The following is a 21,017-nucleotide window of genomic DNA, read 5'->3' as shown; positions in this document are numbered from 1 at the left end:
ATTCTTTTCAATGTGATTGAAATTAAGATTATTTTCTTGATTTCTCTTTCTAATTGTTCTTTATTAGTGTATAGAAACACACACATTTTTGTATTAATTTTGTAACCTGCAATTTACTGGATTCATTTATTATGAAAATTTTTTGGTGGAGTCTTTAGAGTTTTCTATACATAGTATCATGTCATCTTCAATTTTTGACAGTTTTACTTCTTCCTTTTTGAGTTTGTGTCTCTTTTATTCCTTTTTCATTCCTAACTGCTTTGTGTAGGACTTCCAATACTATGTTGAATAAAAGTAGGGAGATTGGGTATCCATAATAATTAAGAGCTTCCTGCTCTTCACATTTGAGGTATTAGCTGTGGGTCCATCTTCTGTGGCCTTTATTGAGGTACATTCTCTCTGTGCCCATTCTTTTGAGAGTTTTTATCATAAATGGATGTTCAATTTTGTCAAATGATTCTTGCATCTATTGAGATGATTATATGATTTTTACGTTTCATTTTATTAATATAGTTGTATTGTGTCATTGATTGGTGGATGTTGAACCATCCTTGTATTCCTGCAATAAATCCCACTTGATCATGTTGTAAGGTCCTAAATTTTAATGTATTGTTAAATCCAGTTTTCTAATATTTTGTTGAGGATTTTTACATCTATGTTCATCAGGGATATTGGTCTGTAATTTCCTTGTTTTGTAGTGACCTTATCTGGTTTGGATCAAGATATTGCTGGCCTCATAAAATGAGTTTGGAAACTTTTTCTCCTCTTCAATTTCTGTTTTATTTTAAGGATCAGTATTAAATCTTCTTTGATTGCTTGGTAGAATTTACCAGCCATGTCATCCTGTCCTGAACTTTTGTTTGTTTAGAGGTTTTTGATTATTGATTCATTCTTCTCATGAATAATCAGTAAACTCAGATTTCCTATTTCTTCATGATTCAGTCTTGTAAAATTGTTTCCAGGAATTTATCCATTTGTTCTGGGTTGTCTAATATATTGCTTTATAACTGTTCATATTAGTCTCTTTTGATCCCTTGTATTTCAGTGGTATCAGTTGTAACTTCTCTTTCATTTCTGATTTTATTTGAGCCCTCTTGTTTCTTGGTGAATATAGCTAAAGATTTCTGATTTTGTTAATCTTTTTAAAGAACCAGCTCTCGGTTTCATTGATTTTGTTCTGTTGCACTTTCAGTCTCTATCTCATTTATCTCCACTCTGATCTTTATTATTTCCTTCCTTCTACTAAATTTGTGGTTTTTTTCTTGTTATTTTAAGTATATAGTTAAATTGCTTATTTGAGGTTTCTCTTGTTTCATTGCTTGAGGTACTATGAACTTCCTCTTAGAACCACTTTTGCTACATCCCATAGATTTTGGTAAGTCATTTTTCTGTTTTCATTTATCTCTATGAAATCTCTGTTTTTCCCTTTAATTTCTTCTATGACCTGGTAGTTGTTCAGAAACATGTTGTTCAATCTCCATGTATTTGTAGTTTTGTCAGTTTCTTCTTGTAATTGATTTCTAGTTTCATGCAACTGTGGTCAGAAAAGATGCTTAATAAAATTTCAGTCATCTTAAATTTCTTGAGACTTGTGGCCTAACATGTGATGTATCTTGGATAATGTGCCATGTGAGCTTGAGAAGAATGTGAATTCTGCTGCTTTTGGACAAGATGTTCTGTATGTTTTTTTTTAACTCCATCTGGTCTACTATGTTGTTTAAGGCCAATGTTCCCTTATTGATTTTCTGTCTGGATAAACTATCCACTTGTGAAAATGGGCTATTAGTGTCCCCTGCTATTATTTTATTGCAATGAACTTCTCTCTTTTATCTTTATTTTATCTAAGTATAACTAACATAGTTACTATATTAGTTTCAAGTGTACACTATGATTCAGCAATTCTATACATTACTGTGCTCATAAATACAAACATAACTCTTGATCCCATTTATCCCTGCTCCCATCCACCTCCCCTCTGGCACCCACCAGTTTGTTCCCTCTATTAAAGAGTCTTTTTTTTAAACATTTTCCCATTGTTTGTTCATTTGTTTTGTTTCTTAAATTCCACATATGAGTGAAATTATGATGTCTGTTCATGTCTTCTGCCCATTTTTTTAAAACTGGATTATTCATTTTTTAGGTGTTGAGCTTTATAAAGTCCTTATAGATTTTGGATACTAACCCTTTATCAGATATATCATTTACAAATATCTTCTTCCATTCCATAGGTTGCCTTTAGTTTTGATTTTGTACTTCACTGTGCAGATTTTTGTTTTGATTAAGTCCCAACAGTTTATTTTTGCTTTTGTTTCTTTTGCATCAGGAGACATATCTAGAAAGATGTTGCTATGGCTAATGTCAAAGAAGTTACTGGCTGTATTCTCTTCTGGGATTTTAACAGTTTCCTGTCCCACATTTAGGTCTTTTAACCATTTTGAATTTATTTTTGTGTATGTTGTAAGAAAGTCGACCAGTATCATTTTTTGCATGTTGTTGTCCAGTTTTCCCAACACCTTTTGTTGAAGATACTGTCTTTTTCCCATTGGATATTCATCCCTGCTTTGACAAGGATTAGTTGATCATGTAGTTCTGGATTCAATTCTGGGTCTTCTGTTCCATGGATCTATGTTTCTGTTTTTGAGATAGTATCATACTGTCTTGATCACTACAGATTTGCAATGTAACTTGAAGTCTAGAATTGTGATACCTCCAGCTTGCTTCTCTTTTTCAAGAATGCTTTGGCTATTAGGGGTCTTTTGTGGCTCCATACAATTTTGTGCATTGTTTGTTCTAGCTCTGTGAAAAATGCAGTGGTATTTTTATAAGGATTTCATTAGATGTATAGATTGCTTTGGCTAATAAAAGCATTTCCAAACCATGAACATGGAACGTTTTTCCATTTTGTTGTGTCCTTTACAATTTCTTTCATCAGTGTTTTATACTTTTTAGAGTTCAGGTTCTTTACCTCTTCGGTTAAGTTTATTTCTAGATACTTTACAGGTTTTGGTGCAGTTGTAAATAGGACTAATTCCTTAACTTCTCTTTCTGCCATTTCATTATTACTGTGTAGAAACTTAATAGATTTCTGTACCTTTATTTTTGTATTCTGCAACTTTACTGAATTTATTTATCTGTTCCAGCAGTTTTTTGGTGGCATATTTCATGTTTTCTATGTAGAATATCATGCCATCTGGAAATAGTAAAAGTTTTACTTCTTCCTTGGTGATTTTGATGTCTTTTATTTATTTTTGTTGTTAAATTGTTGTCACAAGGTGTACTAGTGCTATGTTAAATAACAGCAGTGAAAGTGAACATCTATGTCTTATTCCTGACTGTACAGGAAAAGAACTCAGTTGTACCCCATTGAAGATGATATTATCTGCATGTTTTTCTTTTTTATTAAATTTTAATGTTTTTTTTATTATATTATGTTAGTCACCATACAGTACATCCCTGGTTTCCGATGTAAAGATTGATGATTCATTAGTTGCGTATAACACCCAGTGTACCATGTGATACGTGCCCTCCTTACTACCTATCACCAGTCTATCCCATTCCCCCCCCACCTCCCCTCTGAGGCCCTCAGTTTGTTTCTCATAGTCCATAGTCTCCCATGCTTCATTCCCCCTTCTGATTACCCACCACTTTCTTTACCCCTTTCATTTCCTATCGATCTTCCTAGTTCTTACGTTCCATAGATGAGAGAAGCCATATGAAAATTGTCTTTCTCTGCTTGACTTATTTCACTTAGCATTATCTCCTCCAGTGCTGTCCATGTTGCAGCAAATGTTAAGAACTCGTTCTTTCTGATAGCTGAGTAATATTCCATCGTATATATGGACCAAAACTTCTTAATCCAGTCATCTGTTGAAGGGCATCTTGGTTCCTTCCATGATTTAGCTACTGTGGACAATGCTGCTATGAACATTGGGGTGCATATGGCCCTTCTCTTCACTACGTCTGTACCTTTGGGGTAAATACCCAGTAGTGCAATGGTTGGATCATAGGGTAGTTCAATTTTTGACTTTTTAAGGGACCTCCACACTGTTTTCCAGAGTGGCTGTACCAACTTGCATTCCCACCAACAATGTAGGAGGGATCCCCTTTCTCCACATCATCTCCAGCAATTGTTTCTTGCCTTGTCAATTTTTGCCATTCTAACTGGCGTAAGGTGGTATCTTAGTGTGGTTTGATTTGAATTTCCCTGATGGCTAATGATTGTGAACATTTTTTCATGTCTCTGTTAGCCATTTGTGTGTCTTCATTGGAAAAGTGTCTGCTCATATCTTCTGCCCATTTTTTGATTTGTTTATTTGTTTCTCGTGTATTGAGTTTGAGAAGTTCTTTGTAGATCTTGGATACCAGTCTTTTATCTGTAGTGTCATTTGCAAATATCTTCTCCTATTCCGTGGGCTGCCTCTTAGGTTTTTTTTACTGTTTCCCTGGCTGTGCAGAAGCTTTTTGTCTTGATGAAGTCCCACAAGTTCATTTTATCTTTTGTTTCTCTTGCCTTTGGAGATGTGTCATGAAAAAGGTTGCTTTGGCCAATGTCGTAGAGGTTGCTGCCTATGTTCTCCTCTAGGATTTTGATGGATTCCTATCTCACATCGAGGTCTTTCATCCATTTGGAGTTTATCTTTGTGTATGGTGTGAGAGAGTGGTCAAGTTTCATTCTTTTGCATGAGGCTGTCCAATTTTCCCAGCAGCATTTATTGAAGAGGCTGTCTTTTTTCCACCGGATGTTTTTTCCTGCTTTATCAAAGATTAGTAGCCCAAAGAGCCGAGGGTCCATTTCTGGGTTCTGTATTCTCTCCCATTGGTCTATGTGTCTGTTTTTGTGCCAGTACCATGCTGTCTTTGTGATCACAGCTTTGTAGTACAGCTCGAAATCCGGCCATTGTGATGACCCCAGCATTGTTTTTCCTTTTCAACAATTCCTTGGCGATTCGGGGCCTTTTCTGGTTCCACACAAATTTAAGGGCTGTTTGTTCCAGTTCTTTGAAAAATGTCATGGGTACTTTGATCAGGATGGCATTGAAAGTGTAGATTGCTCTGGGTATCATGGACATTTAACATAATTAACATTATGTTAATTCTTCCGATCCATGAGCAAGGAATATTTTTCCATCTTTTTGTGTCTTCCTCAATGTCTTTCAAGAGTGATTTCTAGTTTCTAGAATATAGATCCTTTATGTCTCTCATTAAGTTAATTCCAAGGTAACGTATGGTTTTTGATGCTATTGTAAATGGGATGAATTCCCTAATTTCTCTTTCTTCAGTCTCATTATTCGTGTATAGAAATGCAACTGATTCTGAGCATTGATTTTGTATCCCACCACATTACTGAATTGCTCTATAACTTCTAATACTTTGGGCGTGGATTCTTTTGGGTTTTTCATATAGAGTATCATGTCATCTGCGAAGAGAGACATTTTGATTTCTTCTTTGCCGATTTGGATACCTTTTATCCCTTTTTGTTGTCTGATTGCTGTTCAAGGACTTCTAGTACTATGTTGAATAATAATGGCGAGAGTGGGCATCCTTGTCGTGTTCCTGAACTTAAGGGAAGGCTTCCAGCTTTTCCCCATTGAGAATGATATTTGCTGTAGGCTTTTCATAAATGGCTTTTATGAGATTGAGGAATGTACCCTCTATCCATACTCTCTGAAGGGTTTTAATCAGGAAAGGATGCTGTATTTTGTCAAATACTTTTTCTGCATCAATTGAGAGGATCATATGGTTCCTGAGTCTTTTCTTGTTGATATGATGTATCACGCTGATTGATTTGCAAATTTTGAACTACACTTGCATCCCAGGTATGAATCCCACTTCGTCATGATGGATAATCCTTTTAATGTACTGTTGGATTCTATTAGCCAGGATCTTGTTGAGGATTTTGCCGTCCATATTCATGAGGGAAATCAGTCTGTAATTCTCCTTTTTGATGGGGCCTTTGCCTGGTTTGGGGATCAAGGTAATATTGGCCTCATAGAATGAGTTTAGTAGATTTCCTTCTGTTTCTATTTTTTGAAATAGCTTTAGGAGAATAGGTATTATTTCTTTTTTGAGTATTTGGTAGAATTCCCTAGGAAAACTGTCCAGGCCTGGAGTTTTGTTATTTGGAAGTGTGTTTATCACTGACTCAATCTCTTCATAATTAACTGGCCTGTTTAAAAAATCAATTTCTTCCTGTTTCAGTCTTGGTAGTTTATAGGTTTCCAGGAAGGCCTCCATCTCTTCCAGATTGCTTAATTTATTGGCATATAGCTGTTGATAAAAGTTTCTAATAATCCTTCCAATTTCATTGGTGTTGGTTGTGACCTCTCCTTTTTCATTCAAATTGTATTAATTTGGGTCCTTTCTCTATTCTTTTGGATAAGCCTTGCCAGCAGTTTTTCAATTTTATTGATTCTCTCAACGAACCAGCTTCTAGTTCTGTTGATCTGCTCTACTGTACTTCTGGTATCTAATTCAATGACTTCTGCTCTAATCTTGGTCAACTGCTTCCTCGTGAGTGGATTAGGCCTGTCCCTCTGTTGCTGTTCCAGCTTCTTGAGGTGAGAATATAAAAACTGCATTTTACCTTTTTCTATTCTTTTGAGTGAGGCTTGCATGGCTATGTATTTCCCCTTAGGACTGCCTTTGCAGTAACCCATAGGTTTTGGACCATTGTGTTTTCATTCTCGTTGGTCTCCATAAATTGTTTAAACTGATTATTGATTTCCTGGTTTATCGAGTCATTCCTGAGCAGTATGGTTCTTAGTCTCCAAGTGTTTGAGTTTCTTCCAAATTTTTCCTTGTGGTTGAGTTCCAATTTCATAGTGTGTGGTCTGAGAATATGCAGGGGTAATTTCAATCTTTTGGTATCGGTTGAGACCTGTTTTGTATCCCAGAACATGGTCTATTCTTGAGAATGTTCCATGGGCATTAGAATAGAATGAGTATTCTTTGATTCTGGGGTGTAGTGTTCTATATATATCTATGAGGTCCAACTCGTCTAGTATGGCATTCAAAGGTCTTGTTTCTTTGTTGATTTTCTGCTTAGGTGATTTGTCTATTGCTGATAGTGGAGTGTTGAGGTCTTCTACTATTAGTGTATTTTTATCTATATGTCTCTTTATTCTGGTTAAGAGTTGGCTTGTGTATCTTGCTGCTCCCCTGGTGGGGGCATACATATTTATAATTGTCATATCCACTTGTTGGGTACATCCTTTAAGAATAATATAGTGCCCTTCTGTGTCTCTAACTACAGTCTTTAGTTTAAAATCCAATCTGTCTGATATGAGAATTGCTACCCCAGCTTTCTTTTGAGGTCCATTGGCATGAAAGATTGTATTCCATCCCTTTACTTTCAGTGTGAATGTATCTTTAGGTTCAAAATGAGTCTCTTGTAGACAGCAAATGAATGGGTAATTTCTTTTTATCCAATCTGCTACCCTGTGGTATTTTATGGGAGCATTTAAGCCATTTACATTGAGACTGATTATTGAGAGATATGATTTTAATGATGCCATGTTGCCAGTAAAATCTTTGTTTCTATAGATTGTGACTTTCTGTTCTGTATCACTCTTGGGGCCTTTGTACTTTTATAGAACCCCCCTTAATATCTACTGTAGGGCTGGTTTTGTGGTTATGAAATTGGTCAGTGACTGGTGATTCCGGAAGGTCTTTATTTCTCCATCCATTCTGAATGACAGCCTTGCTGGATAGAGGAACCTTGGCTCATGTTTTTCTCTGTAAGAGCTTTAAAAATGCCCCCCTAACCCTTTCTCCCATTGCAGGTCTGTGTACACAGGTCTTACGTAATTCTGATACCTTTGCCTTGGTACATGAGAAATTTCTTTGCCCTGGCCGCTTTCAATACTGTATCCTTGGATCTAATATTTGCAAATTGCACTATGACGTAGGTTTGTCGTGGTTGAGCTTGGGAGGGGTCCTCTCTGCCTCTTGGACACGAATGTTTGTTTCCCTTGCTAGATTAGGGAAGTTTTCAGAAACAATTTGTTCAAATATCTCTTCTAGACCTCTATTTTTCTCCACCCCCTCGGGGATGCCGATGATTCTGACATTGGAACGTTTCATTGAGTCAGTAATCTCCTGTAACTTACATTCCTGTGCGTGGATTTTTTTGAGTCCAGATTCTATTTTAGCTTTTTCTTCTAGTAACCCATCCTCCAATTCGCTGATACGTTCTTCTGCCTCATTCACCCTGGCCGTCAGAGCCTCTAGTTTTGACCGCATTTGGCTCATAGAATTTTTAATTTCTGCCAAATTCGCTCTCATTTCCGCCCTTAGAGATTCTATATTCTCAGTAACATTTTCGTTAATACTTTTTTCAAGTCTACACATCCATCTTGACCATTGTTATTCTGAACTCCATTTCTGATAATTTGGTTATATCCATATCCATCAGTTCTGTGGCAGAGGCCACAGACTCATTGTCTTTTCTTTGCTGGGGGGGACTTCTCCTTCTCGTCATTCTGATGAGGAGAGGTTGCGGGGTTGTCCAGAGCCCAAATTATTGACTGAGACCCAGGCCATGCGCCCTTGTTCTATAGGGATCTTAGGGATGTAGGCTTCTTGATTTTTCAGCCTGCCTTCTGGGGGAGGGGCCTGCTGCACCGATACTCAGGCAACCCTGTTTGGGTAGAGTCTCCGTGTCCCCTGCGAGGGGGTGATGAGTATGGGCCCACTGTGAGCCGGTTTTTTCAGGGTTTTGTTCTCTGGCGGCTTTCCCTGGCAATTTGCTGTGCCTCTTCTGAGAGTCAGAGCAGCAGTGGCCGAATCTCAGCCTCTGTCACAGAACAGAGGGATTGCGGCCCGTTCTCCACTGATGTTCTGGCTGCTTTAACTCTGTTACTGTTGGTGCTGCTCAACTCTGCAGTGTCCCAGGATGTGCGCCCAACACCCGGTGTCCCAGCCCTCACTTCCAGGGCTGGCCCATCTCTGTCTTATGTGTTTCTAATACTGCCAGCCGCCAACCGCCCCCGTGTGCTCCGAAGCTCCGGCCCTCAGTTTGGTGGCATGTGCTCCCGGCTCACGGTCTCAGTCTGCTCTCTCACGGGTGCCGGTCCGCGATTCCGCCCACTCCCCCCCCGTGCAGGTGGCTACCGCTTCCCAGCACCCAAACACAGCGGCTCCCTCCCCCTTCCATTTATCTTCCAATATCTGTGCATGGTTTCTCAGCTCCCCGCTTCGTACCTCAATACTCAGCACTGGAGATGTTCATTTGTAGAGATCCAGATGTATCTTCCTGCATCTCAGGCTGATTCCGTGGATGTTCAGGCTGGTCTGGTACCTATCCAGCTCGACTCAGCGGACTGGCTGAAAAAGGGGTCCCCTACTCCTCCGCCATCTTAACTCCTCCTCTACCTGTATGTTTTTCATATATGGCTTCTATTATGTTGAGGTATGTTCTCTCTACACCTACTTTGTTGAAGGTTTTTATCATGAATGGATGTTGTCCATTGTCAAATGTTTTTTCTGCATCTACTGAGAGGATCATATGATTCTTATCCTTCCTTTCATTAATGTGATGTGTCACATTGATTGATTTGTGAATATTGAACCACCCCTGCAACCCAGGAGTAAATTCCACTTGATCATGGTGAATGATCATTTTATTATATTGTTGGATTTAATTTGCCAATATTTCACGTAGATATTTTATATTCGTGTAAAGGGACCAAATTCTCCCATCACAAAATATAGGGTGACAGAGTGGATAAAAATGCAAGACCCATCTATATGCTGCCAAAGGGAATCATTATAGAGCTAAATACTCATGCAGAAAAAAGGGAAGGGATAGAAAAACATTTACTGTGCCAATGGAGGCAAAAAGAAAGGTGGTATAGCAATACTTATATCAGACAAAATAGACTTTAAAACAAAGACTTCAACAAGGGACAAAGAAGGACCCTCCATAATGACAGAGGGAACAGTCCAACAAAAGGATATAAGAATTGTAAATATTTATGCACCCAACATGGGAGCACCTAAATAAAGCTGCTGGTAATAGACATAGAGGAAGAAATTGATAGTAATACAATATTAGTAGGGGACTTTAACATCCCACTTATATCAATGGATAGATTATGAAAACATAAAATCGAGAAGGAATCAGTGGCTTTGAATGACACATTGGACCGGATGGATCTAACAGATAAATTCGGAACATTCCATCTCAAAACAGTGCAATACACATTCTCTTCAAGTACATATGGCATATTCCCTAGGATTAACCATATATTAAGCCACAAAACAAGTCTCAACAAATGAAAAAAGATTGAGATCATATCACACATCTTTTCCAACCACAATAGGTGAAACTGGGAATCAATCACAAGAAAAATCTGGCACTAATACAAATACATGGAAGTTAAATAACATGCCACTAAACAATGAATGGATCATCCAAGAAATCAACAAAATTAAAAAAAAAATACATGAAGACAAATGAAAATGAAAACAGAATGTTTCAAACTCTTTGGGAAGCAGCAAACACTGCCTTAAGAGGAAAGACTGTAGCAATACAAGCCTACCTCAAGAAACAAGAAAATCTCAAACAAACCACCAAAGATTATACTTTAGGGAGCTAGAAAAAAGAACAATTAATTTCTCCCTTTATGTCTGTTGATATTTGATGTATATATTCTGGCACCCCTATGTTGGGTGCATATATATTCATAAATGTTTTATCTTCTTGATGGATTGATCCCTTTATCATTAGGTAGTACCTCTCTCTTTTTATTATTAGAATCTCTGTTTTAAAGTCTATTTTGTCTGATATGACCATAGCTACACTACCTTTCATTTCGCTTCCATTTGCATGGAATATCCTTTTTTATGCTTTCACTCTGTGTGTGCTCTTCTAAAGTGAGTCTGTTGTAGGCAACATATGTATGTGAATTATTTTCTATTCATTTAGCCACTCTACAGCCTTTATTCACCAGTTTAGTCCATTTACATTTAAAGTAATTATTGATTGTTATAATTTACTAAAGTAAATTATTTCCAATTTGTTAATAGTTTTCTGGATATTTTCGTAGTTCTTCTCTCTTCTTGTCTTCTCTCTCTTTCTGTGATTTGATGACTTTCCTTAGTGTTTTTAGATTTCTTTTGCATCTTCTTTTGTGTTTTTGTTTTACAGTTACCATGAGATTCACATATTTTATCCTAGGTATGTAATAGTTTATTTTAAGATGATAGCAACTGAAATGTGAACACATTTCAAAACTACAATTTTACGCCCCCTCCATTTTATGCTCTGATGTCATTTTTTATATCTTTTTATGTATCCCTTAACTAATTGTAGTTTTAATTAATTTTTCTACTTTTGTCTTTTAACTTTTTAATAGCTTTATAAGTGATTAATCCACTACCTCTACTGTATTTTTACATTTGCCAATTAGATTCTACTTTTGTATGTTTTCTTGCTACTAATTAGTGCTATTTTTTTCGGCTTAAGGAAGTCCCTTTAATATTTTTTGTAAGGACAGTTTTTAGTGGTGACAAACTCCTTTAGCTTTTGCTTATCTGGAAACTCTTTATATCTCCTTCAAATCTGAATGGTAACCTTTTTGGTAGAGTATTCTTGATTGGACTTTTTGCTTTTTTCCCTTTCAGCACTTTAAATATGTCATGCCACTCTTTTCTGGCTTGCAGTTTGTTCTGAGAAATCTGCTGATAGCTTTAGGTTTTTCCTAATATGTAACTATTTTTCTCTTGCTGCTTTTAATATTTTATCTTTAACTTTTGAAATTTTAATTATAATGTGTATTGTTGTTTCTTTCTTTGGGTTCATCTTATTTGGAATTCTCTGGGCTATCTTGACTTGGATGTCTGTTAGGGAAATCTTCAATCATTATTTCTTCAAATAAGTTTTCTGCCCCTTTCTCTCTCTTCTCTTTATGGGGCCCCTATAATGTAAATGTTATTTCACTCGATGCTGTCCTAGAGGCACCATAAGTCATCTTTATTTAAAAAAATATTTCTTTTTGTTACTCTATCTGGATGAGTTCCATTGCTTTATCTTCTAGCTCACTGATTTGCTCTGCTTCATCCAGTCTGCTGTTGAATCCCTCTATTGTATTTTTCAGTTTAGTTATTGTATTCTTCAGCACTGTGACTTGAGTTTTGTACTTTAAGTTTTCTATCCCTTTGTTGAAGTTCTCACTCTATTCACCCATTCTTTTGAGTTTGGTGAGCATCTTTATGATCATTAATTTGAATTCTTTATCAGGTAGATTATTTATCTCTGTATCATTGTAATCCTTTTTGTAAGTGTTTTTTTCCTTGTTCTTTCATTTGGAATAGTTTTCTCTGTTTCATTTTGCTTTACTTTTTTCCTTTTTTTCCCCCTATGTGTTAGGCCAAGAGTGAAAGAGTAGCTATGTTTGTGTGATGATTCTTATTCAATCTTGTCCTAACTCTTGTTTGCCTCTTGAACCTTTGGGATTGTCTAATGCCTAACTTATTCTTAGTATGTCCTCATTGCTGAGAATATGTCAAGACCTGTTAGTAATCCAATTGGAGGAATCCCATTTAGCATTCAGTTTCAAGCTGACTGGAAGCCAGACCTTTGGGGAGCATATATATATGCAAATATATGCAGTCCTATGGGGATATGATTGTACTTTCTGCTGGTCTCTGGACTAGGAGAGATGTCCCATAGATGATATTTGCCAATATTGGAGCTTTAGGTAAGTGATAAGTTCATTTTGGGGGAATTCTTATTGAGCTGAAATGAGGCCAAGTGGGTACAGAGGCTGATGTCTTCCTGCTTATGTTCCCTGGGAGTGTTTCCTTAGTCTGTAGATATGTGGGTAACCTGAAGCCTGTGTCTCAGGCTGGAGCTCTAGGCTAATAGAGAGGTTGTGGTTTTGTCTGCTGTTTGTACAGTGCTTTAGGTGTGGTGGCCTGTCAATAATTGTTTCTCTGTTACAGTTCCATGGAGCTCTGGAAGATTAGCTGTCATGGCCATCAAGGCCAGGCAATCAAGGGGTATCCCCTGTGTTGATTATACATACCCTGTGGCTTTAACAAGGCAGCTGGAGAGTTTTGGGAGTGAGGCAAGTTCACCTGTTTCAGAAAGGCAGTGGGAAGGTGTCTTGACAGCATGCACCAATGCATCAGGTTAATGCTTTAGCTATGCATGTTTTGGCTTTAGGCCGTGAGCAAGACAATATCATGATCATGCATGTGCCAGCCAAAGAAGAGAACAAGGGAGTGTCAAAACTGCTTGCATTTGCAATCTTTAGCTAAGGAGTGGGAGAAATCCATAAGCATTTTTGCTCACCCATCCAGCCGGAAAGTGAGGGAGCCCTGCAACTACTCATGGTCTCTAGCCTCAGCAAGTGTCATGACTACTCACCCCTACCTGTCCCAGCAAGTTGGCAGGAAGACGCCACATTTGAGCTCACCTACCTGTGCTAGACATGAAATCCAGAATTTCCAGTTAGGATTCTCTTTGTTTTTTATTTGTTTTTGTTTTTGTATTCTCTTTGATACCACAGGGTTTTAGGTATAATTGCTGTAAAAAAAAATGACCAAAGCCATTGATGTTGGGGCTTTCCCTCAATTATTGTTATGTGTATAACCTTCTATCCTTATAGAAAATCCTAACACAAAGGAAAAGGAAGAAGTGTTACTATTTTCTTCTTGCTTATGAGTAGTTAAACCTCGTACTAAAGAATAGGGAAATGCTTACTATCATTATGTTTCTAGTGATTTTCCAAAATGCCAGCATCACCACAGCAGAGAGAAAGTTTGAAAATGTGATGTGTTGTTGTGTCTTTCATTTTGGGAGAGTATGTTTAGGAATATTCTCTCATTGTCTCCTCTTTCTTGCAGTCTGGGGTCTCTCTTACACCAATCCATACAGCCTGAAAACTTGCTGTCATGACACATGGTGTTTATTAGTATCAGTGGCAGATTGAAAACGAACAAAAATGAAAAACTCAGTAGAAAAGTTGGAAGATAAATTTGATGATATCTTACTGAAAGTACAGAAAAAAGATAACCACATTGAAAATGGAACTCTCAAGGTAACAGCTATGCTCCAGGTAAAGAGTAACTAATTCAGATTGGAGCACATCAGAAGATTTCAGGAAAAATTTCTTCAAGATGATAAAACTGTTACACTACCAGATATGTGAATGTATTGAGAAGTGATATATGCACCTGGGAGATTTTGAGAATAAATTAGTATCAAGTACCTAAGTACCTTTTTGTATTTTGTAAGCAAAAACACAAAACAATAAAAACTAAGAAAATAATGAAATCAAAAAACAAAAACAAAGTCATGTTATACAGAAATATTATACAGAAATAGTATATGTGTATATATATATTTATATATATGTATAATAGTATATTACATAATTCAAATATGTAAAGCATTTACTTAGTTATAATAACATTAACATTGGATAACAAACTAAGCAGAATTATGAAATAATTATACTGTGAGAATAAAAAGAAAAAATGTATGCATATAAGTAAAAGGATCACTGAAGAGATCTTGAAAAATATCGAAGAAAGACCTTGACATTTCATAGTGGAAAATCAATCAACAATGCCTAGCACTGAAAAATCGAGAAGTAGCCATATACTCAAATATGAGACATATTGCTAGATATTTCCCAATATCTGTCTTTTCCCTCTTCTAGAATAATAAAAGTTTAACTGGTCACATGGCTACCCAAATTATATCTACATTTGCAACTTCCCTTGCAGTTAGGTATGACCTTGTAACTAATCTTTAGCCAAGGGGATATAAGGGAATGTGTCTTGTGGCAGTTTCTGGGAAACCTCTTTAAAAGATCGTTGGTACACACCCCTTGCCTTTCTTTCCCCTCATCTCCGTCTTGCTTCCTGGACCATAAATGTCATAATTTTGGACCTTGAGGACAAGGGTTACATCATAGGGATGGCAGAATGGAAGGTGCAAGATAACAGAGTCTTGGAGGAATTCACAGGGCAGAACTGCATGCCAGCTTTAAATTATATACCCCTGGACTTGTCCATGAAATTAAGATATCTTGTCTAAGTCAGTGTTATTTTGAGTATTTCTGTTACAGCCAAATCTAATTCTAATTAATACAGAACATTATTTATAGGTGGAAATAAATATCAAAGGAATCATCTAAAAGAGTGAAAAGTGGTTGATTTTAGCTATTGGAAATAGTAGGAGGGGAGCAGTAAGGAACGTTGGTTTTATAGAACTTGACTCCTTAAGCTATGTGCATATATAAATTTAATTTTAAATAAAAATGATAATAACAAAAACATGCTCTGGTATTCCTTATTCTTGGCTTTTAGGCTTCTCATGCAATTATCCCACTCCAATTCCTCTCCAGTCATTTGTATTCTTGTGTTATACCTCCTGCTAGAATTCAAACTCCTTAAAAACAGGAAAAGTGTCTAATTCATTTCTATTTCTTTGTTAGTATATATACATAGCATACTCAGTAAACACAGGACTTAATCTGATTTTCCATCTGGATCCTAACAAAATAAAAGGCAAGGCTCTGAACAAGGCAGTATTTATTTTGAGAATAGTGTTGGTTTTTAGAAACCTGTGCTTCATGATTTTTCTCTATATTCCCTTTTTCTTCATGTATGTATGAGAAAATATTTTATTTCCTCCTTTAGAAGAGATCTGCATTTTGTCATTCATTCTTTAATAGCACTTCCCTCTTGATCTTCTGGGATGACTCTCCAGTTTGAGTTGAAGCCTACTCATACTTCCTTGAAAGAAACAACTGTTAGCATCTCTTCTGAATTCCACACTGAATGATCCACGAAGTCAGCTATGATGGAATCTTTACACCACAGAAATCAACAAATACTGTAAATCAGAGTGTTTTTCCTTAAAGAGCTGATTGTTACATACTTACCAGCATACTACTGCCACTATTTAAATCTTATATCCACATCTTTCAAATTGAATGTAAACTACTGTTCCCATAACCGATTAATATAATTTTTCAATCTATCATTCATTATGCAATATGTGAGATATATTTCACATTACCTCATGCAATTTTTTAAAAAGATTTTATTTATTTATTTGAGAAAGAAAGAGAGGGCATGAGCAGGGGGAGTGGCAGAGGGAGAGGGAGAAGCAGGCTCCCTGCTGAGCAGGGAGCCTAATGTGGGGCTCCGTCCCAGGACCCCAGGATCATGACCTGAGCTGAAGTCAGACGCTTAACCAACTGAGCCACTTAGGCACCCCATACCTCATGCAATGTTTTAAGCAGTGTTACTGAGATATATTTAACATACCATACAATTTGTTTATTTCATGTATATGATGAAAAGGTTTTTTAAATATGTTCATAGAATTGTGCAACAATCATCTTAATTCCAGAATAGTTCTAGCATGCCAAAAAGAAACCCTATACTCATTAGCAGTCATTCTTCATTCCCCCCTATCTCAAGCCCTTGGCAATTACTAATCTTCTTTCCATCTTTCATATAAATGGAATCATAAAATATGTGGTCTTTGGTGACTGTCTTCTTTCACTTAGCATAATGTTTTCAGGAATCATCTATTTTGTACTGTTTCAGTATTTCACTCTTTTATATGGCTATATAGTATTCCATTATAGGTATATATCACATTTTGTTTATGCATTCACTTGATGGACTTTTGTTTTTTTCCCCCATTTTTGGCTATTATGAACAATGCTGTTATGAACATTCATATATAAGGGTTTTTAAAGTTTTTTTAAATTCCAGTTAGATAGCATTCAGTGCAGTATTAGTTTCAGGTGTACAGTTTAGTGATTCAACACTTACATACAACCTGGTGCTCATCGCAATGCACTCCTTAATCCCCAGCACCTATTTAACCCATCCCCCCAATGAGTTCCCTTGAAATAATCAGTTTGTTTTCTATAGTTAAGAGTCTGTTTCTTGGTTTCTCTCTCTCTTCTTCCCTTATGCTGATTTGTTTTATCAAAATACAAAAGCTTCTTTACAGTGAAGGAAACAATCAACAAAACTTAAAGGCAATCTAGGGAATAAGAGAAGATATTGGCAAATGAAATATCTGATAAAGGGTTAGTATCCAAAATCTACAAAGAATTTATCAAATTCAATGCCCCAAAATGAATAATCCAATTAAAAATGGGCAGAAGACATGAATAGGTATTTTTCAAAAGAAGACACTCAGATGGCCCATAGACACATGAAAAGAAGCTCACCATCACTGATCATCAGAGAAATACCAAAACTACAATGAGCTATCACCTCACACCTGTCAAAATGGTAAAATTAACAACATAAAAAACAACAGGTGTCGGCAAGGATGTGAGGAAAGTGTTGCACTGTTTGTGGAATGCAAACTAGTACAGCCACTATGGAAAACAGTATGGAAGTGCCTCAAAATGTTAAAAATAGAACCATCCTATGACCCAGAAGTTGCATTACTATGTATTTACCTGAAGAATACAAAAATACTCATTCAAAGGGAAAGATGCAGGCCAATGTTCATAGCAGCATTATCTACAATAGCCAAATTATGGAAACAGCCCAAGTGACCATTGACTGATGAACGGAATATTATTCGGTCATAGAAAAGAATGAAATCTTACCATTTGCAGTGATGTCAGTGGAGCTGGGGAGTATTATGTTAAGTGAATTAAGTCGGAGAAATACCATATGATTTCCATCATATATGGAATTTAAGAAACAAAACAAATAAGCTTGTGTAAGTTTTTGAGTATATATACGTTTCATTTCTTTTGGGTATATATCTTAGAGTGGAATTGCTGGGTCCTATGATAACTCTATGTTAAAAATTTTGAGGACTATTTTCCAATGTGGTTAAAACATTTTACATTTCCACCAGAAGTATATAATGGTTCCAATTTATCTACATCCTGCTCAACACTTCTTATCATCTGTCTTTTTTATTATAGACATCATATTAAATATGTCTTCAAATTCTTTGCCCATTTTTAATTTCATTATTTGCCTTTTTATTATTAAGATGTAAACTTTCTTTATATATGCTGAATACAAGTTCCTTATCAGATATGTGATTTGAACATATTTCCTCCAATTCTGTGGATTATCTTTTTCACTTTATTGATGTTCTTGTTTACAGCACCTCATGCAATTTTTTAAAGCTTTCATTTATGACACTCTTCACCCACAACATGAAAATTATTGAAAATGTCTTACCCGAACTATTTCACAGTCAACATTTAATTCAGTTGCAACTGCTTCAATTTTCTCTCTACAGACAGAACCAAGGCTGGTCATTCCATTGTCCCAGTACTTCTTAAGGGTGGCTAAGTCTCGGTCACTGAACTGAGTGCGATCTTGTAGCTGTTAAAACAGATTTAAAATAATTAGAATAATCAAAGGAAAGAATATTATAGAAAGGACTAACTGGGTGATATTTGCTAGGTTACTTTCAACACATAACAGTAGCTAAATTAATTTCATAGTTCTTTTTTAAAATTAATTTATTTATTTGAGAGAGAGAGTGGGAGTAGGGGTAGAGGGAAAGGGAGAAAGAATCTTAAACAGGCTCCATGTTCAGTGCGGGGCCTGAAGCTGGACTCAATCTCATGACTCTAAGATCATGACCTAAGCTGAAACCAAGAATCAGAGGCTTAACTGACTACAACGGCCAGGCACCCCTGATTTCACAGTTTTTAATATGTGTGCCCCCATTTTGAAATGGGCCTGTCCATGATATTTATTTCCATAACATGAAAGCATGCTAGAATAAAATGAGTAAAAAAATTTTTAACTCTTAGAAATTAAGCAGTATTGATTTTAAATGGTTGTAATCATTTAAGTAATACATTACCATTGTGGAAAATACAGATAAATTTAAAAAAGGAATTTAAATCACTCACAATTCTGGAAATAGCACTTGTTAACATTATAATGTGTATTTTCTCAAGCATTTTTCTATGATACACATATTCACATTCACACTACATACATTTTTTAAATAACAGGATTACATCACTGTCTTGTTTTTAGATAAGTTAATCTAGATTTGCCATACATACGTCTTGTACTAATATTATAATTAAAAGTGTAAATAAAAAATGTAAGAAGATAATGTAGTCTTAATCATATTTGTGGCTTCAAAAAGTTTCATAATAACCTTATACTTTTTGTTCTTAGATTTTTTTTAAAGATTTTATTTATTTATTCCACAGAGATAGAGACAGCCAGCGAGAGAGGGAACACAAGCAGGGGGAGGGGGAGAGGAAGAAGCAGGCTCATAGCGGAGGAGCCTGATGTGGGGCTCGATCCCATAACGCTGGGATCACGCCCTGAGCCGAAGGCAGACGCTTAACCGCTGTGCCACCCAGGCGCCCCGATGTGCCACCCAGGCACCCTGATTCTTTAATCAAACAAACTATGGTCATTTTATATTGTTTTAATTCAATGAATCCTGGAGGCACCCCTAGGAAGTAAATTAGAAGCATGATAGAATAATGTCTTCCATTTTTACAATTGGGAGTCAGAAAAGCAAGGTCAGGGGACTCATTCAACAGGACACAGAATGTCCATGGCAGAGCTAGAAATAGAAATATGATTTTTTTCTGGTAGCTTCATCCCTATGATCTCCAATTATCTCAAAGGGTAGTGAAAAAATCTGAAAATAAATTTTAATTAAAAATATATATCCTGCAAAGTCCTGTATGTGTTTGTATGTGTTTGTGATGAGAGAATAAGAGTGAGAGAGAGAGCAAGAAAAAAATGAACTTGTGGGACTTCATCAAGATAAAAAGCTTCTGCACAGCCAAGGAAACAGTCAAAAAAACTAAGAAGCAGCCCAAGGAATGGGAGAAGATATTCGCAAATGACACTACAGATAAGAGACTGGTATACAAGATCTACAAAGAACTTCTCAAACTCAATACGTGAGAAACAAATAAACAAATCAAAAAAAAATGGGCAGAAGATATGAACACACTTTTCCAATGAAGACATACAAATGACTAACAGACACATGAAAAAATGTTCAAAATCATTAGCCATCAGGGAAATTCAAATCAAAACCACACTGAGATACCACCTTACGCCAGTTAGAATGGCAAAAATTGACAAGGAAGGAAACAACAATTGTTGGAGAGGATGTGGAGAAAGGGGATCCCTCCTACATTGTTGGTGGGAATGCAAGTTGGTACAGCCACTTTGGAAAACAGTGTGGAGGTTCCTTAAAAAGTTAAAAATTGAGCTATCCTACAATCCAGCCATTGCACTACTGGGTATTTACCCCAAAAATACAGACGTAGTGGAGAAGGGCCATATGCACCCCAATGTTCATAGCAGCATTGTCCACAATAGCTAAATAGTGGAAGGAGCTGAGATGCCCTCCAATAGATGACTGGATTAAGAAGTTGTGGTCCATATATATAATGGAATATTATTCAGTTATCAAAAAGAACGGTTTCTCAACATTTGCTGCAACATGGACAGGACTGGAGGAGATAATGTTAAGTGAAATAAGTCAAGGAGTGAAAGTCAATTATCATATGGTTTCTCTCATCTATGGAACATAAGAACTAGGAAGATCGGTAGGAGAAGAAAGGGATAAAGAAAGGGGGGTAATCAGAAGGGGGAATGAAGCATGAGAGACTATGTACTTTGAGAAACAAACTGAGGGCTTCAGAGGGGAGGGTTGTGGGGGAATGGGATAGGCTGGTGATGGGTGGTAGGGAGGGCACATATTGCATGGTGCACTAGGTGTTATAAGCAACTAATGAATCATCGAACTTTACATCAAAAACCAGGGATGTGCTGTATGGTGACTAACATAATATAATAAAAATATTTTAAAAAAAAGAATCCAAGGGTCCCCATAAAACTGTAAAACCCCAACATCAGGGGAAAATACTATATTGAGCTCCTGGTGTTACCTCACCACCTGTGTATTTCTCAGATACAACTTTCTTTTTCTTTTTTTTTTAATTCTTCCCCAAGTTTCTTCTCTGTTTTTTCTTTTTACCTATTTCTTATTGAAACTAGATGTTTAA

General features: G+C 36.5%; 1 protein-coding gene across 1 annotated transcript in view; it reads right to left on the bottom strand.

The window, feature by feature from the left end:
* The window catches only part of HDX (highly divergent homeobox), a 207,872-nt gene that overhangs the window by 62,235 nt on the left and 124,620 nt on the right, over positions 1 to 21,017 (bottom strand). The window contains exon 4 of the mRNA XM_040630621.1: positions 18,193 to 18,339. Within this exon, the coding sequence (XP_040486555.1) occupies positions 18,193 to 18,339 (147 nt within the window). The remainder of the gene's footprint in view (positions 1 to 18,192; positions 18,340 to 21,017) is intronic.

This window comes from Ursus maritimus (genome assembly GCF_017311325.1).
Source record: "Ursus maritimus isolate PB19 chromosome X unlocalized genomic scaffold, ASM1731132v1 scaffold_X1, whole genome shotgun sequence".
In the NCBI taxonomy this organism is placed as follows: Eukaryota; Metazoa; Chordata; class Mammalia; order Carnivora; family Ursidae; genus Ursus; species Ursus maritimus.
This window is presented reverse-complemented; position numbering and strand designations above follow the sequence as displayed.